General features: G+C 35.2%; 1 protein-coding gene across 5 annotated transcripts in view; it reads left to right on the top strand.

Moving 5' to 3' along the window:
• LOC148621062 (uncharacterized) overlaps nucleotides 1-24,457 on the top strand; it is a 140,295-nt gene that overhangs the window by 46,076 nt on the left and 69,762 nt on the right. For all 5 annotated transcript variants that reach the window (XM_088575062.1, XM_088575063.1, XM_088575064.1 and 2 more), the window contains 22 exons: nucleotides 359-447; nucleotides 668-781; nucleotides 1,192-1,272; nucleotides 4,655-4,885; nucleotides 5,549-5,717; nucleotides 7,000-7,118; nucleotides 8,006-8,194; nucleotides 8,965-9,218; nucleotides 9,609-9,832; nucleotides 11,741-13,510; nucleotides 14,017-14,158; nucleotides 14,412-16,135; nucleotides 16,552-16,743; nucleotides 17,539-17,673; nucleotides 18,101-18,367; nucleotides 18,716-19,072; nucleotides 19,552-19,731; nucleotides 20,441-20,557; nucleotides 20,873-21,025; nucleotides 21,507-21,665; nucleotides 22,144-22,359; nucleotides 22,827-23,076. In XM_088575062.1, coding sequence (XP_088431188.1) covers nucleotides 359-447; nucleotides 668-781; nucleotides 1,192-1,272; nucleotides 4,655-4,885; nucleotides 5,549-5,717; nucleotides 7,000-7,118; nucleotides 8,006-8,194; nucleotides 8,965-9,218; nucleotides 9,609-9,832; nucleotides 11,741-13,510; nucleotides 14,017-14,158; nucleotides 14,412-16,135; nucleotides 16,552-16,743; nucleotides 17,539-17,673; nucleotides 18,101-18,367; nucleotides 18,716-19,072; nucleotides 19,552-19,731; nucleotides 20,441-20,557; nucleotides 20,873-21,025; nucleotides 21,507-21,665; nucleotides 22,144-22,359; nucleotides 22,827-23,076 — 7,132 coding nt within the window. The remainder of the gene's footprint in view (nucleotides 1-358; nucleotides 448-667; nucleotides 782-1,191; nucleotides 1,273-4,654; nucleotides 4,886-5,548; nucleotides 5,718-6,999; nucleotides 7,119-8,005; nucleotides 8,195-8,964; nucleotides 9,219-9,608; nucleotides 9,833-11,740; nucleotides 13,511-14,016; nucleotides 14,159-14,411; nucleotides 16,136-16,551; nucleotides 16,744-17,538; nucleotides 17,674-18,100; nucleotides 18,368-18,715; nucleotides 19,073-19,551; nucleotides 19,732-20,440; nucleotides 20,558-20,872; nucleotides 21,026-21,506; nucleotides 21,666-22,143; nucleotides 22,360-22,826; nucleotides 23,077-24,457) is intronic.

A 24,457-nucleotide genomic window follows, 5' to 3' on the forward strand; every position in this document is an offset into this window, starting at 1 on the left:
TGTATATAGTAATTTGTATGGTATAGAATAGATTAATTGGTATGTTACATGTATATACCATGATTAAATTGTCTACTATAGATTATGATGAATGGTATGCCTAAGACTGATGAATTAGTATGCTGTTTACTTTGATTAATCAGTATGCATTGACTCAGATTAATTTATGGTATAGACTGATTAATAAATATGCTATATACTTAGATTAATTATAATTAGTATGTGTGGACCCTGATTATTTTTATGCTATACACTTTGATTAATTAATATGCTGTATACTTTGATCAATTAAATATGCTATAGACTGTTAAATTTTCATGCAATATACTTGAATTAATTGGAATGTTATAAAATTAAGGTAAATACTGTAATGATGCTACTGCTAGTGAACAGAATTGTCCTGCTGGAACATACCAGGATATCCGGGGAATGGACAGCTGTAAAAATGTAAGTTTATCATACTTTTTGATCATTCTGGTATATTAGACAGTGTTTTCCGTGCAGCATTTTAGCCAAGTTAGTCGACCAGCTTTAATTTCCAGCCGACCACCTTTCCTTCTGGCATTTTATCTTAAAATCCAGATTTTTTGTTCAGTTTCGCACCATCATGTTTTCAGTTTTTAATAGCGCCTTACTGAGTTGTTTTCATTATTGATTTGTATTTCAGTGTCCTACAGGATATTATGCAGATTCACCAGGCTCATCTTCATGTACAAAGTGTCCATCAGGGTCATCCTGTGGTGATCCTTCGCAGTCTCCCCAGGCTTGTGCAGCTGGAGAGGTTTGTAAAAGTTAAAAACAGGAGAAAAGATATAAATTAAATGCAGGAAATTCTTGGTTTAATCCATCAAATGAAATAAGATATAGTCTTGAAGGGAAACTCATAAATGTAGGGAAAAGTTTTCAAAACAAAACCACTTGGAAATAAATTATGTACAGGGAAATCCGTTAAAACCAAACCTCTTTTGGACTTCATGGTTTAGACAAATGTTGGTTTATGCATGTTCAAGATAATTTAAATTAAGAAAAATGGACTTTTAAAAAGTGTCTGGTTTAAACATGTTTTTAGATTATTTATGGTTTCAGTTTGGTCAGGTGTCACTGTACTTGACAAAAAATAAACTTGAATTGCTCTAAGATAAAAACTATTTCAGAAATTGGGATAAAACTTGAGCTCTTGTTTTGTTGTAGTATTCCGATGCCGGAGCTACATCATGTACTTCATGTCCAGCTGGGAGTGTATGTAACGGAGGTTCTTTAACCACATGTAATGTAAGTAAAAATGAATGTATAAAGGACCTTTTTCTTACTTACGGAATGCAAGCCATTTTAGCGAGCAAACAAAGTCCACCCTGACAATGAACAAAGTCCACCCTGACAACAAAGTTCACCCTGACAACAAAACCTACACTGGGATATTTTGGTTGTTGTTTTTAAAATTCCAGGATTTGTAAATTAAATTGGCAAAGTGCCAACTTAGATACCAATCCATATTTTGGAAGATCTGATATTGTTTAAACAGAGCTTCAATACTGTGAAGCTTACCTGTAACATTTATTACTAAAACATTTGTTTATTTGGTGTCTCCTTTAAATTTAAACACACCAAAATATAACCTATGCGAGTATTTAGATTGCCAATATATATTGCTATATTATCAATGTTAAGTGAATGATAAAAGATGTAGAAACAAATGCTTACCTTACGTGACCCGTGTCAACCTTACTAAAAAATATTTTATATGTTCTTAAAATTTAATTCAGCCAGAAGAAAAACTGAAAAATTAATCTGCCACTGGTAGAATCAGAATTAATCTGTCACTGATAGCATTAGAATCAATCTGCCACTGGTAGCATTCAAATCAATCTGCCACTGGTAGCATTTGAATCAATCTGTCACTGGTAGCATTCAAATCAATCTGCCACTGGTAGCATTCGAATCAATCTGCCACTGGTAGCATTAGAATCAATCTGTTACTGGTAGCTTTAGAATCAATCTGCCACTGGTAGCATTCAAATCAATCTGTTACTAGTAGCATTCAAATCAATCTGTTTCTGGTAGCATTCGAATCAATCTGTTACTGGTAGCATTAGAATCAATCTGCCACTGGTAGCATTCAAATCAATCTGTTACTGGTAGCATTCGAATCAATCTACCACTGGTAGCATTTGAATCAATCTGCCACTGGTAGCATTCGAACCAATCTGTTTCTGGTAGCATTCGAATCAATCTGCCACTGGTAGCATTCGAATCAATCTGTTTCTGGTAGCATTCGAATCAATCTGTCACTGGTAGCATTCGAATCAATCTGTTTCTGGTAGCATTCGAATCAATCTGCCACTGGTAGCATTAGAATCAATCTGTTTCTGGTAGCATTCGAATCAATCTGCCACTGGTAGCATTTGAATCAATCTGCCACTGGTAGCATTCGAATCAATCTGCCACTGGTAGCATTTGAATCAATCTGCCACTGGTAGCATTCGAATCAATCTGCCACTGGTAGCATTCGTATCAATCTGTTTCTGGTAGCATTCGAATCAATCTGCCACTGGTAGCATTAGAATCAATCTGTTTCTGGTAGCATTCAAATCAATCTGCCACTGGTAGCATTTGAATCAATCTGCCACTGGTAGCATTCGAACCAATCTGTTTCTGGTAGCATTCGAATCAATCTGCCACTGGTAGCATTCGAATCAATCTGTTTCTGGTAGCATTCGAATCAATCTGCCACTGGAAGCATTAGAATCAATCTGTTTCTGGTAGCATTCGAATCAATCTGCCACTGGTAGCATTTGAATCAATCTGCCACTGGTAGCATTCAAATCAATCTGCCACTGGTAGCATTTGAATCAATCTGCCACTGGTAGCATTCGAATCAATCTGCCACTGGTAGCATTCGTATCAATCTGTTTCTGGTAGCATTAGAATCAATCTGCCACTGGTAGCATTAGAATCAATCTGTTTCTGGTAGCATTCGAATCAATCTGCCACTGGTAGCATTAGAATCAATCTGTTTCTGGTAGCATTTGAATCAATCTGCCACTGGTAGCATTCGAACCAATCTGTTTCTGGTAGCATTCGAATCAATCTGCCACTGGTAGCATTCGAATCAATCTGTTTCTGGTAGCATTCGAATCAATCTGCCACTGGAAGCATTAGAATCAATCTGTTTCTGGTAGCATTCGAATCAATCTGCCACTGGTAGCATTTGAATCAATCTGCCACTGGTAGCATTCAAATCAATCTGCCACTGGTAGCATTTGAATCAATCTGCCACTGGTAGCATTCGAATCAATCTGCCACTGGTAGCATTCGTATCAATCTGTTTCTGGTAGCATTCGAATCAATCTGCCACTGGTAGCATTAGAATCAAATTGTTTCTGGTAGCATTCGAATCAATCTGCCACTGGTAGCATTTGAATCAATCTGCCACTGGTAGCATTCGAATCAATCTGTTTGTGGTAGCATTCGAATCAATCTGCCACTGGTAGCATTTGAATCAATCTGCCACTGGTAGCATTTGAATCAATCTGCCACTGGTAGCATTAGAATCAATCTGCCACTGGTAGCATTCGAATCAATCTTTTTCTGGTAGCATTCGAATCAATCTGTCACTGGTAGCATTAGAATCAATCTGTTTCTGGTAGCATTCGAATCAATCTGTCACTGGTAGCATTAGAATCAATCTGTTTCTGGTAGCATTCCAATCAATCTGCCACTGGTAGCATTAGAATCAATCTGCCACTGGTAGCATTCGAATCAATTTGTTACTGGTAGCATTAGAATCAATCTGTTTCTGGTAGCATTAGAATTAAATGGATTGTTTTCACTGTGATGAAAAGACTAAAATAAAACACCAAATTTAAACATGCATCTTTTGTCAGAATACTATGAAAATAACTTGACACCAAAATATCTCATTTTACTGTACCAGTTAGCCGTAAACCTGGAGTAGAACTAACAGTTAATGACAAATTCTTGTTAGACTAATATGTATTTAAGAGCAAAGATAATATACCTCTTATGTGACTGAAAAAATCAAACACTTGAATAAGAACAAGTGCATGAATGGTACACTTTGTTTAGGCAAATAAAAATACTGTTAAAGTAGTAATTTTCGCGGTGTACCAATTTTCACTATTTTCACGGTGGATAGGAAAACGTGATAAAATGGTTCCCACAAAGGTAAGTTTTAAATATAAAATGCTTTTCATTTTTTGAAACTGTGAAAAACTGATATACGGGAATATGTTCACTTGACAGAATCTGTGACAGTTGGCATATGTGAATTAATACATTTACAGTATTTTTTTATGTAATATGGTATCATTCTATTGTTTTCATAAATTAGCCAAATTCTATATAGAAAAAACCATTAAAACAAGCCATCCTCAGTTATGGTAAACAAAAAACTAAATGCGAGATGGATGATTGACTTCACCCACTTTTTGGAAAATTAATCTTTTTTTTACAGTGTTACTGCCATTTGAAACTTCCAGTATTTTATTTTTTTGGTGAATCTGTACATGATGGAGGGTCATTATCTTCCAATAACATGCAAATTGAATAATATACTTCACCCACTTTTGGGAAAATATATCTGTTATGGAATTGTGATGTCTTTTTAATCTGAAATTTTGATTTTATTTTACAGTCAGGTGAATATGTAGATAGTGGTACATGTACTACATGTCCTAAGGGTTACTATTGTCCTACACCATCGTCGGGGAAAATACTTTGCCCAACTGGTTCATACCAAGATGCTACAGGTTCGACATCATGTAAAGATTGCCCAGCTGGACAGAAATGTACGGACAGTCCTCCTATAACACCAGTCAACTGTGATGCCGGTTATTACAGTTTGCTTGGAGAGGTTGCTTGCACTGTAAGTAGCAGAAATTGACGTTACTGTAATTAGTTCTTTAATAAGGGGTGTTTGCTGCTCTATTTAAAAATAACAAGGATTTCAAAGAATTGTGAAATCTTTTAAGATCTTTCATGCTAAAACAATATGAATGGAAAATAATGATGGGTGTTAGGTTGCTTGTTTTTTACATATAGGCACTTGGAGCTTCAGGCGGGAAAAGAATTTCTCTGGATTATCTATAGGTTTGTCTTCGTAGGTTTTATTTATTGAAAACCCCAAGAAAAAAAAGTTTCAAAAAACTTTTCAAACAACATTTTAAGGTATGTTTAATGAAACTGTGAGAAGGAAAGGGGGGTTCACTGGACAAAACATGTTATGCTATAAAATAGATAAAACCAGAGGAGCAGCAATCATCCTTAACACATTTTTATTCAGTTAATGAAAATGCAAAAAGTGCATTCTGGTGATAAACCTAGAAATGGGGTGATTTGTTGTTGATCATTTTAAAGTTATCAATTCATCTATGATTGTTTATAAATTTTTCACTGACTTTCAAAATTGATTTTATCAATTATTGCAAATGATGTCATATCCTTTTAAATGTTGCTGAATATAGTTTTCCACTCTAGAAATAATATTGTCATCAACACTGCAAATAACAAGTTATTTTCAATTTTTTAGCTATGCCCCTCAGGATTTTATACAACCAGCACTGGATCAGCATCTTGTACACAGTGTCCCGCTGGTAAAAAATGTTTTGATGGAAGTAATTATCTGACGACTGCCGTGGATTGTGGAGCTGGTACCTACAGTCCACTTGGAGCTTCTGTTTGTACAAGTTGTGATCCAGGTTAGTGTTGAGTATTTACTATAGAATTGAAGGAGTCGTGTTAAATTTATGTTGTTTTATATGTATGTACCTACAGTATACCATTTGATGTGTAGCATGCTCACATTAAGTGCAGAAAATAGTGGGTTCAAACCCTGGCCAAGACAAACCAAAGACTTTAAAATTGAGTCACAGCCTCTTCACCAATCATGCAGTATTGAAGGGGACAGAGTGACAACTAGTTGGTTGGGAGTCAGAATAATAAGTCTAAATAGGGTGACATGCCTATCTGTGGACTGTTTCTTCTTTGAGCTAACACAGTAAAGTTCTGACTTAGCATGTCAGACTAGTACAAAGCAGTGTCTGCTTGAGTGTTCTGTGGTTCTTGTCCTGAAATGCATTATTTATATGCCGTAGGATGTTACACTAATCCAATCGATCAATTAACCTACACTGATAGGTAATATAAACTTATATACACTGAATACAATTGTTAGTGATTTTTTTTGGTAAATAGACCAAATCTTAAAATTTTCATTTTATAGTTTTTAAATTGAATAAAAAATAAATTGTTCACTTGTACAATAAGACAACATCATTATAATTAATGCATTCAACAACTTTTGAATTAATAATATGTTGTAACTCATATAACATACTTCAATCCACCAAATATAACATTTTTTTATCATAGTACATTTGTATTTTTAAGTACAACATTCTTTTTTTGTATGCTGATTTTAATTGAAATGCTAATTTATGTCAGATCAATTTTTTGTAGTAATGAAAACATTTTATTAATTTCTGAACATTCTGTGAAAATTTTTTAAGTGTTATGAAAGGTTTCAGAAGAAAAGAAGAATGCTTCTATGCAGTAACCCTTTCAAAATTCTGTATTAATCTCTATAAGAATCTGGCACTGGATGAAACATAGTGTGAAATAACCTACCTTTTTTTATCATTTTGGTAAAATTATTATAATTTCGTTGACATGTGCTGTAAATGAAAAGTTTTGTGCAGACAAATCAGTCAAACATCTCAGTTCTAAAATTCTTTTGAAAATATTAATCTGCTCCAGTAATGCAGAGGTCATTTCAAACAGAGAGGAAAGACTTCCTTGGGTGAATGTATATTGTCAGATTGGTGGGATTTTTCATATTTTACCTGATTCTTTTAAAGACTTGTATCTAAAAACTTCAAAATTAACCCAATTATTTATACCATATTATATTATGTTTACTAAATGGCTAGGTTATTCAATTTTTAAATGTTGACAAATTGATGGAAACACTCTGTATTTCAGGTCTTTATAGTTCAGCTGGAGCAGGGTCTTGCTCTCTCTGTCCACAGGGAAAACAGTGTAATGACCCTACCGTCGCACCTACAGATTGTGGTACAGGATTCTACAGTGCAGAAGGAATTGTATGTACAATTTAGACTAAAAAGAACATTATTTTATATACTGCTTCTTGACTGATCATATTTTTTTCTGTCAACTTGGAAAAAATATACCATTGACATCACTTGTTCTGTTTTGTTTTTTTTCACTTAAAAGTACAGCCGCTTGACAGTAAAGAATAAAACAAATTTAATAAGTTTGAAAATGCTCTTTTGATCTTTGTCATGAATACCAAACTGATTTAAAATACTTAAAAATATGATGTTCTACAAAATTGTCAGTCAATTAATCAGATTTGATAAATCAATTTGTAAAAGGGATTCTCAATGAACAACTTCAACATCATGGTAAATAAAGATGTTTTGGGGCCAGCTGTAGTCTGCCCTGTGGTATGAGGGTTTCCTCATTATTTATTGAAGACCAATGGGTGGCATTGGGCTAACATATTTTTTTACATGAACACCATACCTTTTCTCATTAAAAAGGAACAGGAACTTAGGTTAACTTTACTGAGATTTAGACAACTTACAAAACTAATATGAAATTAAAATAAAATCATAGGAGGATATCCATTCCAACTTTTCATACATGTTCTTTGTTTCTATTTCAATGGTCTATACATGAAAACCATTTTTGTGACTGTGTATTAGCAAAATGTAGCAAAATTTAGCAAATAATAGCAAAATTTAATAAATTTTCAGCAAATTTATCAAAATTTAGAAAATTTTGCCAGTTTTTAGCAAAATTTAGCAAATTTTTAACAATATTTAGCACATTTTAGCAAAATCTAGCAAATTTATTAATTTAGCTCACTAGCAATTTAGCTCACTGGATAATTTCAGGTAAATAAGACTGTGTCATATGTAAAAGAGAATCAGAAGTTCTTAAAAAAAGTAATCTCTTGTTTTAGAATTTAGCTTGTATACAGTGTCCTGCTGGCTTTAGTTGTGCTGCTGGTGCACTTCCAGTGGCCTGTACTACTGGTACTTATGCCTCAACACCAGGACAGGCAACCTGTGCTAATTGCCCAACTGGTCAATCATGTCATGATCCTGCTGCAGCTCCTGTAAACTGTGACGCAGGATTCTACAGTCCAGAGGTAAGCTATTAAGAGACATGTTGTTGATTATTGTTTTAGGGCTTTTAAAAAGTGAAATCAAATTGTCTTATATTAAAAAATAATCAAATCTTGAAAACCAAAGGTAAGAATACAATGAGGGTTAAAAAAAAATCAACAATATTTTGCAACATAAATGAAACACACAGAAAACAAAATTGGCTGATATTTCAGTAGTGACTGACAGCATAGACTAGAATCCCAGTAGTATAAGCATTCTTTTTCATTAGAAGCACAGAGAGGATTTAATACTCAAGAATGACATTTTTATCATGCTACATAACTCTACAATACATATTACCACCATGTTATCTCAAAATGGTTTTTGCTGTTTGTTTTCGAGGTTTTTGCTTAATATACCTAAAGAAAATGGCAAAAATATGATCTCTATTTTGCAGATTTCCGTATTTTAAAATCTTTATTTTACTGTAACAGCCTATTTAACTTCATATTTACATTTCTACTTCCCTTTTATTCCCAGTAAAATCAATCATATAACCTATGGTATAAGGTTTTTTTTCCCTCAGGTGATTTTAAATTTTTGTTTAATTTGTGGTAGATTTCAAGATGCAAAATTTAAAGCTGGGATACTTACAATTAATTTTGAGATGTTTCTCCTACTTGGATATTTGGTTTGTTCTCTGATCATGATAATAACATTTTTACAACAAATAAGCAAAACTTTCCACCAATGGTAATCAAATGTACATATTATATACAGATATACAATATATTTTAATTTTCATCTTCAGGGTACAGCCACATGTTTGCAATGCCCATCAGGAAAAGAATGTGATCGAACTTTAGACACCCTCGCCAATTGTGCCACTGGATCTTACAGTATAGGAGGAGTAAACGATAATTGTGTAGTGTGTCCCATTGGATCGTTCTGTCCATTCCCATCTGTAGGTCCAATAAATTGTCCGGCAGGAACTCATACAGGAGGAAGTACCAGTCAAACATCATGTACTGATTGTCCTGCAGGATCATACTGTACTTCTACTAGGTGAGATTGTGACCATAGTATTTATCTGTCTGACCAAATGCATAGCAGAAACTATAGTGACTATCATACATAAATATTTAAGCTGGTCTAATCGTATCAAACTTCTTCTAGAGATCCAATCATCTTCACAGAAAAAGTTTTGCAGTTTGATATAAAAAATGTGTGTTTTATTTTTGCTTGGAATATTGGTCATTAATCTCAAAATTCTCAAAAAAGATATTTTGAAACCTGAAAAATAGTTTAGTTCCAAACCCTGCCATAATGAACAAAAAAAAGTACTATTATAACTGTTCTGGATTTAAGTTATATACAGCTGCATTTTTTGCTGTTCTTTTTTTTATTTCATGAGACTCTCTGTCTCTAACCAATATCCTGGCCATAATTTTTCAGTGGTGTGACAGGAACATGTGGAACTGGATACTACAGTTTAGCCAAGGCAACATCCTGTACCCTTTGTCCAGCAGGCTACTCATGTGCTAATAACAATGTAGCTCCTGTCATTTGTTCTTCTGGAGAGTATTCTACAGGCGGCAGCACTAGCTGTACTGCTTGCCCAGCTGGCAAAGCTTGCCCATCACTTACATCCTCAAGTGGCATCTATGACTGCCCAGCAGGTAATTTTTGGTTTATCAATTAGGAATTGTTCAAGTGAAAAAGGTCAGTTGTTAGAATGTTCTGTGAAAGTTCGTTTATTCATATGTACCAATTTTTATGGTTTAGGTAAAAATATCAGTTCGTAGATTCTTGAATTTGTGTATTTGACAGCGCTATCATACAAGCTAATGAAAAAGTTCCTTTTCGTTGGGGCCCAATTTTCGTAGTTTACAATACCAATGAATACCAGGAAAATTGGTACCCCACAAATTATAATACTTTTACAGTAGTTAAATTTGTAAAATTGATTATATTAATGACATCTTAATGATTTTTAAGTGACTGCCTACAAAGACATAATTACTTATGGTCTATTTTTCACTTACAACTTTTTGAAAAATTAACTGTGGTAAAATTGTTTTAGTTTAATATATGAAATCACAAAAGTAGCATACACAAGTTCTTTTCCAGTAATTACAACTTCCATAAACCTTCCTATAAAAAAAAATTGTTATTTTACTCACAGTTCTTGGTATGTAAGGCATCTGTCATCGTCGTCATCGTCATTGTTAACAAATTTCAAAACTCTTCTCCTCTGACACCACTTGACCAATTGGAACCAAACTTGGCGAAATGTTTCTTGGGGTATTGTGCATGGAACTGATGTGGGGATTTTTGATCCGTCGAAAAACATGGCCACCGTTACAAAAAATAGAACATAGGGGTCAGACAGTATTTTTTCGCATATATCTCCAAAACCGTTAGGTTTAGCCAAATTCTGACAGGGTAAAAGTGTTCAGCATGATGAGATCTATCTGGTCATATTTTCATTTTGATATATTAAGCCATGTCAGAGTTATTGCCCTTTTTCAACATTTTTTGCTATTTTGAATGTCATTCTTTCACAAATCTTCTCCTCTGACACCACCTGACCAATTGGAACCAAACTTGGTATGAATGTTCCTTGGGGTATCGTGCATAGAACTGATGTGGGGATTTTTGATCTGTCGAAAAACATGGCTGCTGTTACTAAAAATAGGACATAGAGGTCAGACAGTAGTTTTTTGCATATATCTCCAAAATCATTAGGTTTAGCCAAATTCTGACAGAGTTAAAGTGTTCAGCATGATGAGATCTATTTGTGGTCAAATTTTCATTTTGATATGTTAAGCCATGACGGAGTTATTGCTCTTTTTCGACATTTTTTTCTATTCAAAAATCTCCTGACACCACCTGACCAATTGGAACCAAACTTGGTATGAATGTTCCTTGGGGTGTCATGCATAGAACTGATGTGGGGATCTTTGATCCGTTGAAAAACATGGCTGCTGTTACTAAAAATAGAACAAAGGGGTCAGACAATAGTTTTTCACAAGTATCTCCAAAACCGTTAGGTTTAGCAAAATTATTTCTATAGCTGAAATGACCCTTATTATAAGGCCTTCGAAAGTCATCAGGGATCAAAGTTGTCAGGTGACTCCTGTAAGAGTTATTGCCCTTGAAAGAAGAAAAATGACAGGTTTTTTTTACAGTTTTCAGCCAATATCTTTGAAACTAAAAGAAAGAAAATTTCTATCACTGAAATGATCCTAATGATAGTCCTACCAAAGTTTTCTTGAGTCAAAATTGTTGGACAACTCCTTGTCAAATTTATTGCCCTTGAAAGACAAACTTTAATCAGGTGAGCGATTCAGGCTCCTGGGAGCCTCTTGTTAAATCATTATTTTGAGAAAATAATTAAAAAAAAAACAAATTCAGAATCAGATGATTCAAGGTCATTTCCAATTTTATGCAAGTTAGTATTTTCCTATAATGAAAAAAAGTAAAACATTTTTTTCCAGTAATGTCTGAACATAGTTTGTTATAATTTGTGAATTATATAAATTTAAGAATTATGTCAAGTTCTCAATATGCAAATTTGTTTTCAGGAACCTATTCAACCGGCTCAGCAGCAGAATGTTCATCTTGCCCTGCAGGAAGTGCTTGTCCTGTTACAACAGCAGCCACTGTCAATGCCTGTACTACTGGAGAATATGCTTTTGAAGGTTCTGCTATTTGTACAGCATGCCCAGCAGGTTGGCAATGCCCAAATACAGATGGAAGTCAGAATAACCCTTGTTTGCCTGGAACCTATTCTGTTGGAAGCCAGACAGCCTGTACTGACTGTCCTGCTGGCAAGGCATGCCCCTTCACTGACTCTAACACCCAGATAACATGCGCTGCTGGTACCTATTCCATAGTTGCCCAGACTGTGTGTACTGTTTGCCCAGCAGGCAAAGGATGTGCAAATACTAATGCTGCTACTGAAACTGATTGCCAGGATGGTGAATACAGCCCGGGTGGGCTTGATACATGTGCAATCTGCCCTGCTGGATATGCTTGCCCAAATAAATATGATGATTACAAAGTTTTATGTGAACCAGGATATTATGCAGAAGCAAAGTCTATTGAATGCACACCCTGCCCTGCTGGTAAAGAGTGCCCAGATAACAAATTAGAAGGACCAGATTGTGGAAATGGTTTCTATAGTCTTGGTGGTGCAGCATCATGTTCTAGATGCCCAGCTGGATATCAGTGTTCTGTTAAAAATGATAAGCCTGTTATTTGCCCAGAAGGAGAATGGAGTCCTGCCGAGTCAATAACTTGCCAAGCATGTTCAGCAGGTTATGCTTGCCCCGAAGGCAGTACACAGACAGATCCTCCTTCAGCTAAATGTTCTCTTGGTTATTATTGTGCAGATGGTAAGGTAGAAACCCCATGTCCTGCTGGAAAGTATGGTGATGCTAGAGGTTTAACAGCTGATACTCAATGTAAAGATTGTCTTCAGGGATACTATTGCCCAGAAGGTACAGCTGGGCAACCAACAACCAGCTTGATTTGTCCAAAGGGTCACTATTGTCCTGCTAATACAGGTGATTACAAAGATTATCCTTGCCCAGCAGGTGACTACTACAACAATCTTGGAGCTGTAAATGAGGCAGAATGTATTCTTTGTCCTGCTGGTCGGTATTGCTCTGGTGGAACTGATGATCCTTTCCTTGATGGCTACATTTGCCCAAGAGGCCATTATTGTCCTCAAGGATCCACCACTGCACCCATTCCTTGCCCAGCTGGTAAATACACTGAAGAGGAAGGATCTACTGGATTAGAATTTTGCAAATCTTGTCCAGCAGGCCATTATTGTCCATCTGGAACCCACACACCAACTCCCTGTGATCCTGGATTTTTCAACCCATATACTGAGAAACAAGATGTCAGTGGATGTTCACCATGTACATCAGGAAAGGCATGTACCAAGTATGGACTAACGGAACCAGATTATCCATGCAGCCCTGGTTATTATTGCCCAGGTGGCAATTATGCACCAAATCAGACAGCATATGCTTGCCCAGCAGGAACATTTACAAATTACCAAAATCTTACAGATGTTGCCCAATGTGACACATGCCCAGAAACTGTAGCTTGTTTGATTGGTACAGGAGGTATCCAAAAACCACCTGTATCTTGTGGAAAGGGACACTACTGCCCTGCTGGTACAGCTTCCCAAACACAATGGCCATGCCCTGCTGGATCTTACACTAATTTGACGAATCTAAAGATGGTGGAAGAATGTTATGTCTGTCCAAGAGGATGGTATTGTTTGGAGGGGTCAGAGGCACCAACAGGGTTGTGTTTCAAAGGTCACTGGTGTCCTGATGGTAAGAAATATTCAGTATGACTTGTGTAATGGTTCTGTTTTAATGGAATTGGTTAAAGCTTTTGTAACTATTTGTAAGTGCTTTTATTATTTATACAGGTTTTAAGCATACCTATTAATCTTCACACATTAGGATGGAGACTCCCACAAAATAAAAGAAAAATTTAGAATCTTTTTAGGTTGGTTAAAAATACCGTATTTTTTGTAAAAAATACTAAATACCTGAATTTTTGCCTGAAAAATTTGCTTTTACATTAAAGTTATCCACATGAGACAATGTCAATGAAGGAGAATCTCCCCCATGAACTGTTCCAAATGTTAACAGGTACTGTCAAAGGGGAAAATATTAATGTATTCATGATTTTGAAGAAAGATGAAGTCATACCAATTATTTTAACAGTTTCCTACATTTTTGGTGAACTTAGAAATAGAAAACTAATTAAACTGCCACTTGTCATTTTGGACTTTAATGAGAATTAATTTATCGAAATATGTTTTTTTTTTTAGGTACACCACAAGGAGATAGTTTCCCATGTCATGCTGGATCTTATAACAACCAGACAGGAATAACAGCATGGGAACAATGTAAAGATTGTTGGAAGGGTTACTATTGTCCTGAGGCCTCGGTACTGCCAACAGAATGTCCTGCGTAAGTATTCATGGATCTACGAAATTCACTGTTTCATAAACTATGGAATTTTGGGTAAGATGATGGATGTCAGATTTAGGTGAAAGATAAACTGATCTATGTCCAATGGTTTTACAATATTTTTGTGATCATTTTGGTGTATGCATTTGAAATTATTACCCAGATATGTTTTTTTTACCCTGGAATTGTAATTGACATGTTTTGCTACTAAAATCAAAACAGTCATAAATTGAAATTTCTTATTTCATTTCAGGGGAACTTATAATTCAGAGTTCAAAGCAGAGAACCTAACAATGTGTGTGTCTTGTACAGCAGGAAGTTATTGTCCAGGCCAAGCTAATGTAGACCCACTCCCTTGTGAAAAAGGAAATTATTCAGATTCCGGAGCCTCATCTTGTATAACATGTGAAGCAGGTTACTACTGTAATCTAAACACCACCAGTCTTTCGTACATGTTAAGTGATCGAGTATGTCCCGCGGGAGTTGAGTGTCCGCCAGGTATGACACGGGCACCAGATTTAGTTCAAGACAAGTGTAGATTAGGACACTATTGTCCGAGAGGTGATGTCAATCCTTATCCAGTACCGTGTCCGAATGGAACATTTAATGCTTTGTATGGTCTAACACAAGTTTCTGAATGTCAACAATGTACTGCAGGAATGTACTGTATTCCTGAAGGTCTTTCCACCCCTGCAGGTGATTGCCCTGGAGGGTATTATTGTCCGCTAGGTACGGCAGCACCTGATAGTTACCCATGTCCAATCGGGTTTTATCGTAATGGCTCAGCAAAGGAATCATTCCAAGATTGTGCTGAATGTATATCTGGATACTATTGTGATAGAGAAGGCTTAGCTCTGCCCATCGATTGCCCTGCAGGGTATTTCTGTGTCAGTGGTAGCACATTCCCTCAACCATGTCCACTAGGAACCTACAGCAACTCCACAAACCTGAGAAGAGCAACTGACTGTACACCATGCCCTGGAGGTTACTATTGTGATGGAATAGGAAGAACTGAACCTACGGATGTTTGTGATGCTGGATTTTACTGTCGCGAGAAAGCTTACACATCAGCACCACCTGATGGATTGACTGGTGGACTTTGTCCTGCAGGAGGATATTGTCCACCAGGGTCCGCCACTTCCTCATCATGCGAAGTTGGTAAATATAGCAAAAGTCCTGGTGCTAAGACTGAGTTCGATTGTATTCCTTGTGATCCTGGATTTTTCTGTGCTGGTTCTAGTAGTACAGAAGCATCACAAAAATGTGCAGCAGGATATTACTGTACTGGAGGGTCTGGCATACCAACACAACATGAGACCCCAGCAGGTTACTACACACAAGAAGGGGCTTTCAAACCAGAACCATGTCCAAGAGGTCAATATCAGCCATCTATAAGATCTGAATCCTGTCTGGTTTGTCCACAAGGTTATTATTGTAACGGAACTGCCACCGTGGATGAAGTGATTTGTCCGAAGGGTAATTACTGCCCTCTTGGAAGTGAGAATCCAACACCATGCCCACCAGGTACCTATCTAAATGATATTGGACGTTATGCCTTAGATCATTGTACTCCTTGTTCAGGTGGTTATGCTTGTGAGATTTATGGAATTGACATCCCAACTGTCTTCTGTGCTGCAGGACATTATTGTACAAGTGGGTCAAACATTACAACACCAGTTGGTGAGAGTTTTGGAGATTTATGTCCCCCTGGATACTACTGTCCAGAAAACACAGACCAATTTCAACATCATCCCTGCCCCAATGGAACATACAGCAATTACACTGGGCTTCAGAGTGAGTCAAATTGTACCAGCTGTGATCCTGGCAAGGTCTGTAATGGGCTAGCATTGACGGAACCCAATGGAGATTGTTCACCTGGGTATTATTGTAGTATGGGAGCATCAAATGATAAGCCAAGTGATGGTGGATTGACTGGGGACCCCTGTCCAGAAGGAGCCTACTGTCCATTAGGAACAGGTGAGAATGCTACATTTTAGAAAATCATTTCATTAGTTGTGGTAAAAATGACATTTGAAAAAATATTCAATTGTATTTTCACGAGAAAAGCATATTTGATGAAGGTTTAGACCATTTTTAGTGATGGAGCCTTAGCAACGTCCTATTTATATGTAGGGGTATAAACATAAATGATATAAAAATCATTCTTTTAGAGTTTTCAAATGTAATTTGGAAGTGATTGTTAGAATTTTAAAGCTGGGAAGTAGTGGGTGTTACCCATAGCAACATGGCAGTGCAACATAAACAAAGTTATAATTTGAATAAAAACTCCATCCCACAAAGACAAATCATATCAAATTATATTGGTTTAACCATCAAAATATGTGGAATAAAACACATTTTTTGGGTATTAATTATTGTTTTGTTAATATTAGGAACACCTTTACCATGTCCAAATGGAAAGTTTATGAATCGTACTGGTTATGACTACTGTTTCGACTGTCCAGCAGGATATTATTGTACGAATGCCCAAGAACCACTACTCTGTACAAAAGGATATTACTGCCCAGGAAATACCACAGCTGACCTTTCACCCTGTCCTAGAGGAACTTACAATCCTGTCTTAGGTTAGTGTGGATTTTATCCATCCAAGTATAAGCTAGAATGAAATCTACTTTTATGGTGAGTGGGTTGGTCAATTGATATTTTCTGTTTTTCCTGCATCTACTAGTTAACAAAACAACTGTAGCATTTTATATGTACAGTTTAGATGATCATTGAAGCTTCAGCATTTTATTGTACAAAAGATGACTCGTACCTTCCGTCTTCTATATATAGCTCTTGAAAACAAATGGCTTTAAGAATCTTTTTGTCCATTTGATTGTCCTATCTCATGAACCTTTAAAGTGCAACTACTCCTAAACAGTTTCATATGTTTTGAAAAAAGGACTTTTTTTTTTCGTGATGATTGGGAATCTCAGGGGAACTCTAAACATAAAGTTTTGCTATTTTCATGGTGGACTGAAAAGCATGAAAAATAGTACTTACAAAATTGATTTTTAAAACTACGGTATATAACACAAATTCTTTTTTTTTAACCTTGAAAATTGATACCCACGATATATTAACCACAGAATCCGCAAAAATAAGCAACTGTGAAAATTAATACATTTACAGTATACAAAGCTAAATAAATAGTGTTGGTTGCTTGCAAAGGGAGATAATTAAATTTCAGGGCATTATGAGTTTAAGGTTTTGCAGGTAGGGTAGTCCTTAGTGAAGTCACTCAGAGTCATACTTTTTTTTCAGTTAAGGGAATATATAGTGGATAAACAAAAATTTTCCTAATATTTTTAGGTAATGGACCTTGTGTGCGTAAAAGTTATGCTAATTTGAAAAGCATGATTTTGTTTAATTTACAGGAGCCAGAGTAGAAGGAGATTGCAAACCATGTGCTGGTGGATACTATTGTGACAAATTGGCTGCTGTAGATTTCGATCCAAGTCTGAATAATACTGGTGTAGGACTGTGTTCAGCTGGATTCTACTGTAAATCAGGTATGTTGTACAAATGATCAGTTTGTTATATTAACTGTCAAAATATGTCTTTCTGTATTTTTTATCTATTTGTTTTACCTATACATTTTAATAATCTTGAACTCTCTGCACTCCTCTTGTATACTTCAAGTGAGGAAAAAGATTAGTTTTTAACTTAAATAGTCTTGTTAATTCTTACTTCTAAAGAATATTTCTTCAATTTGAAATGAAGTATTCTCTCATCACTTGCCAACCTTCTACATGGCTCTTTAGAAAACAAGTTCTGCTATTAAATTTACTTTGAAAAATTTTGGAATATGTATTGAGTTTCAAAGTTCATATAAAATCAGTGGGTTCATTGTATTATTCAAAGATTTTTCCTTGATCAAATTCCCTTCCTGGAAAAATTGTTTTGTTTGTTTAACATTTGAAAGTTCTTTTATCAAAGGTGTAAATGTCAGTACCCCTACATATGACACAACAAGTGGAATTGGTGGACCATGTCCTCCAGGCTCTTACTGTTTGGTTGGAACAGAGGACCCAACACCTTGTCCTAACACTACTTATCGTGACACAGAGGGAGCAGCGAAATTGGCTGATTGTATACCTTGTAAATTAGGCCACTATTGTGGTAGTGAGAACTTGACTGATGCAACGGCACCTTGTCAGAAAGGATTCTACTGCTACAGAGGAAACAATGTCCCTGATCCAACTGGTACGGTTTTTATTTAGAATAAGATCAAAGTGTCTAAAAATGCTATTTTTCAGTTTTTAACGTACAGTATTAAATTAAGGTGAAAACTGCTTTTCAGTTTCTCAATTGCTTTAATCTCTTATTGTTTTAAGGCATTCATATTACGTGTGGTCTTGAATTTCATAGTTATTAAATAAGTTTTTTTTTAAATGTTGATAGATTTAAAGTACGTAAGGTACAACTTATTGAGTAAGAAAAAATTTGGAAGTGTGCATTTTGTAAGATTAAGTAATAACTAAAAACGGATCCCATTTTCTAAATGTTCAAATTAAAATGAATTTTTCAATGTGAATCTATTATTATTCTTAGGTGATGAGCCACTTATTGGAGGACCTTGCCCAGTGAGCCATTACTGTCCAGAAGGCACCTCCACTCCATTAGCCTGTCCTGCTGGAACATATAACAATATAACGGGACAGTATGAATGTACATTTTGTCCTGCTGGGTACTTCTGCAACGAAAACACAACTACTTACGAAGACTTCCCTTGTCCTGTAGGTCACTACTGTCCAAATGGTACAAAATACCATGACGAGTTTCCATGCCCTGTCGGGACTTTCCGTGCTTCACAGCAAGGTCAGAGTGTTGATGATTGTACACAGTGTACAGGAGGGTATTATTGTGGAACAGAAGGACTTTCCGCTCCAACAGACCAATGTGATGCTGGTATGTGAAGATGTGCTGTGTAGTATAAGAATATATAAGTGGAATATTGCAATATTAAATGCAGAAGTCTTCAAGAAATCAAACTAAAATTCAAAATCAACTATTTTATTGGATAAAACACAGATAATACAATATGTAATCCAAGTGTACAAAAAATTTACAGAATGACAGGTCATAAGATAAAAAAATCAGGAAATTGAAAATCTGTGATGAAAAGTAGAAGTGCATTTACATGGTACAGTAAATATCTGTCACAGTGGCAGATCAAGAGGGATGTGGCTTTTTGAGATGGACCCTCTATCCTTTAATAGAAAATTTTGTTAATTTTGTACAAACTTTTGGGAATAATGAACATATGATAGCTTGGAACCGCACTTTTTTCTACCTGCCTTCACATATATTACTGGCAACTTGTGCCTTGTTGCTGTATGTTTTTATTGTTACTGTTAAAAATTTATACATATCAACCTTTTTTGTAGGGTATTTCTGTGTAATTGGTGCCTGGTCAGCCACACCAACAGACTACAACAACTTTACCCATGGGGACTGCCTGTGCCCAAGTAACTCTACTGGAGGAATGTGTCAACCAGGAACTTACTGTCCTAAGGGATCTTTAGAACCAACGCTCTGTGATGAGGGGTCATATTGTGGCACACCAAGTACGTTTTTGCATTGTCATTTATTAACTGATACTAGGTAAACAAAAAGACTTATTGAACTCAAGAAAAAAAAATGAGTTAATAAAAAGTGAATGGTAAGTGATGTAATGGTAAGGTTAGGTGAGTAAAAGTTAAAAGTAGGCCAGTAAAATATTAAGGTTAGGGAAATTAAGATTAAAGGTTAGACAAGTGAAAGGTAAAGGTAAACTGAGTAAAGGGTAATTGCAACAAAGCGAATAAAAGGTTTAGGTAGGGTGAGTAAAAGGTTAAGTGTAAGTGAGCAAAAGGTTTTGGTTAGATGAGTAAAAGGTAAATGTTAGGCGAATAAAAGATTTTGGTCAGGTGAGGAATAGGTAAAGGTTAAAGGAATAAAAGGTCAAGGTTCAGGGAATAAAAGGTCAAGGTTAGGTGAATAATAGGTAAAGGTAAGGGGAATAAAAGGTAAAGGTTAAGCAAATAATAGGTAAAGGTTAGGTGAGTAAAATATAAAAGTTAAGAGAAGAAAAGGTAAAGGTAATATGAGTTAAAGGTAAAAGTTTGACAGTTAAAGGTAAAGGTTAAGACTGTAAAATTGACAATTGTAATACCTGAATGTGTTGACCAAAAATTTAAGACTTAGGGTCAAGTATTTGGAATTATCCAACACATGTAGTCACCTATTGACTCAACATATTCCGTAGATACTTACAGTGTATACATTTCTTTTCAGGTCTTGGTGCTGTAAGTGGTAATTGTTTAGCTGGTTACTATTGTGCCAGAGGGGCTGAAAGAAGTGATCCAACAGACGGAGTAACAGGAGATATTTGTCCAGCAGGAAGATATTGCAGTATGTTTTAAGCTATAATTATTTAAAACTTTTGGGAAAAAATCATATTTAATCATAATGAAATGATGAATAGTTTAAATTTCTATTTTAGCTTGTTTTGAAGAAGATTTTTAACTTTATTTTCGCATGAGAGGTGGTACTACTGTAAAATGAAAACATTCAGTGGAGAACATTGATTCAGAAAATTTATAGGTATTGTTTGCTGTTATTGTGTCAAGCATATAACACAATAATGAATTGATCCTACACACAATTTGGAAGTTGAGTAAAGTAATTAAATTGATGAAGATTAGAATGAATACTTATTTATTTTAGATGTAGGATCCACAAGTAATCAAGCCAAATGTCCAATTGGAACTTTCTCTAACAAGACTGGTAATATACAAGTAACAGACTGTACAGACTGTACCCAGGGATATTACTGTGAGACGGAGGGATTGACTGACCCAACTGGCCCTTGTGCAGAAGGTAGGAAAACTTTTCTAGATTTTGAAAAGGAGATGGCAAAATTTTTCAAATTTATGATTACAGTATCAATTTGTTTTATATATGGATTTATGATTACTTTGTTAACTTACACAGTTAGAGCATTTCAAGGTTAGTTCTAAAGCAATGGACAGAAATAGTACTGAAATGTCTTAAGATACTTCAGCAATTGAAATCTAATAACGCATAGTGAATGTTGAAAACATGGACATGCATTATGAGATTTTGGAAAGGGAGTTGGGTTCCAGAAAAAGGGGGGTTTTGTTTCTAGGCTATAATTTGCTTGTAGTTGTCAATTTTTTCTCAAAAATAAAAAAAAATTGAACAATTCCTCCTTTGGATCCACCACCGAATATACACACAAATAAATTAAAATTTGGTTTAAAGTTAAAATAATTATATGCCACATACAGGTATTAAGTTCAAAGACCATCATTAATGTAATATTATCTTCATTTTTCAGGCTACTACTGTCCAACAGGTCAGAGCATCAAGAATCCACCAGCTTTTATTTGTACTGCTGGCCATTACTGTCCAGAAGGAAGCCATGCTGAAATAGACTGTCCATCAGGCACTTACCAAGACCAGACAGGTCAAGGGTCATGTAAAGAATGTGTGGCAGGTAATGTGATTATGGCTAATTCCAAACACAAACATAATATTCTTTTAGGTTGTTTGACAATGTTTGAAGATTCTTTTAAATTTTTGACCAAGTAATGCAATAAGCCAACTTCTAGATGATTTGTGTTTGCTCAGAAACCACTTCACAATTCATGAAGCATTTTAAATTGCTCCTTTGTATGTTATATAGCATAGCTTGGTCAAAAATAAAAAAGTAATCCTTTTAATTTAATTCCTATTTAAATCCAGTCCAAATTGAGATTTGATCTTTTATCCAGACATTTTTTTTAGTTAAGGGTTATTTGAATCACAGACTGCAATCGATTGATGGTAATAAAGTCACAATAAGAAATTAGTTTCAAACAAAATATTTCATGTTGCCTAAGGGGAACCAATCAATTAGAAGACTAACTACAAATCAAAGCAAATTATTTTTCAATGATAAAAGAGTATAATTACCATGTGCTATGTATTTTCAGGATATTTCTGTAACATTGCTAACACCCCTGTCATAGGATATACAACATATCCCTGCCCAACTGGATACTATTGTCCCAACGGCACTGAACATAACAACCAGTATCCATGTCCTGCTGGAACCTACAACCCCGTAACAAAACGGGAATCTGTCGATCAGTGTGTACCATGTGATACAGGGAAATATTGCGGCACAGATGGTCTTACAGCTGTTACAAGTAAGTTTAGTGAAATGCAATTAGCAAGGAATGTAGAAGTATTAAAATAAGATGAGTTGATAAAGTCACTTTTTAGTCAAACAACTGCAAGGAGGTGAAATAGTCGGTTTGAAATAGAAACATTGGAATATACTGATATTAATTTTGTCTATTGAAAGAAAAGTCAAATTTTGGAAATGTTCACATAACATGCACTAGTTGTCTACTGAAAGATGAAATATTTCAATACTTACATGTAAATTAACATGCAAAAGGTAAAATTTTATATGTTATTTAAACTTGCACTGGTAGTCCACTGAAAATATGAACAAACTTGTAAATATTTACTTAGCATGTACATGTGGTCTGCTGGAAGATAAAGACAAATTTAGAACTTTTATTTACAAAGTGAAGATATCTACCTAAGATTGATTTTTTTTTTAAAAAGTTTATTATGTTCATTCTACAGTTTCTTGCTTTACTTTCAGATGATTGTGATGCTGGGTACTTCTGTATGAATGGATCCAAATCAGCCACACCAACAGATGGTGTTACTGGTGATAGGTGTCCACAAGGTTACTTCTGTTTGTCTGGTACAACTGACCCTTCCCCATGTCCCTTGGGTACCTGGTCCAATAGCACAGGACTGAAAACAACAGGGGAGTGTCAAAGTTGTATTGGAGGATATTATTGTAATGTTGAAGGAATAACTAAACCATCGGGACCATGTGATGCTGGGTAAGTGTTCTGTCTTGTTTGTAAATTTTATTTGTCAAAATTTGCAGTAGTACATATTTCAGAATGTCTAAAACACTCTGGCTTCATTCTTTGTACTGTACATGGTAGAACCTCTTGATGAATTTGACTTCCTATTTCAACAGTTTTTGTTTTAAGTACTTTTTGTTTACAATTTTTGGATTACCATATTCTTCCGTGTATTACACGCACCTGTGTATTCTGCGCACCCTCTTCTTGGCAAGGGAGTTCAGAGAAAAAAGTTAGTTTCCGTGTAAAACGCGCACTGGGAAGCGAGGAAAAATCACCAGCAGAAGACCACATTGAGATGAAAGGATTCTGATGAATTCCCCGAAATGCGTATCTTTTCATCATTAATCTTTCAAATAAAAATATTTTCTATGTTTTCCTGCGTTTGCAAGCCATTTATTAATTAAAATAGTTTATAAATAGCGATGTATTGGATCTGAGTCGGCTGAAATGTTTACATTTCCTGTCAGGTAATTCACTAAAACTTTGGCGTGAAGTCTAACCGTTTATGAAAAGATGTTTTAATTTGCCAAGTTGTGTATTGATATCTGACATCTGGAAACAGTTCATCAAGCAGATTAAAGGATTAGTATTAATTGTTTCATCTTTGAAATTGATCTTTTGTTATCTGATAATTAAATGACAATGGGCCAGGTTGGCACTCTGGGTATTGTGTATTTAACACTCCACCACACACAGGTGAAGAAGTTATAATTAGACGACTTGATTTGAGAGAACAATAAGAAGCTAGTCATGGTTTTTCGTACAAACTGTGAAATGCAAGGAAACGGCATTGATGGATAAAATAACTATTAAATAGCAGTAAAACTTTATTTGTTTCTTTCACATAAAACTGTTCTCAAAAATATGATGGCTCAATGTTGTCTTTAGTTGACGACTTTGGTTCTGATTCCGGAAAATTACACACCTGAAAATTATGTCTCTAGAAAAAAAATCTAGAAACTCGTTGTTTTGGTGTATACCGCACATTCTTCTTCTGGAGAAAGAAAAAGTTGAAAAAAAGGTGTGTGGTATAGATGGAAGAATACGGTAAGATCTTCCTATTTGATTGTGATATTTTATTATATTGAAATTTGCAATATATGGTTGGTATTTTAAGATGAGGTTAAAGGTTATGAATTTAAGATTTTTGGATAAGAACTTTTTCAAATAACAAGAAAATATGAGGGGAAAATATGTATATAGAAAAATACTGTAAACATATTACTTTTTGCGGTGTACTAATTATTGCTATTTTCGCTGTTTTTTTTTATAATTTTTTTAACAGAAAAGTGCGAAAAATGGCACCTGCAAAGTTGATTTTTTACATTATATTAACCCTTAATACTTTTTG

The sequence above is a fragment of the Perna viridis genome, chromosome 3 (genome assembly GCF_037379345.1).
Source record: "Perna viridis isolate PV_CMFRI_1.1 ecotype Kerala chromosome 3, ASM3737934v1, whole genome shotgun sequence".
NCBI classification, from domain to species: Eukaryota; Metazoa; Mollusca; class Bivalvia; order Mytilida; family Mytilidae; genus Perna; species Perna viridis.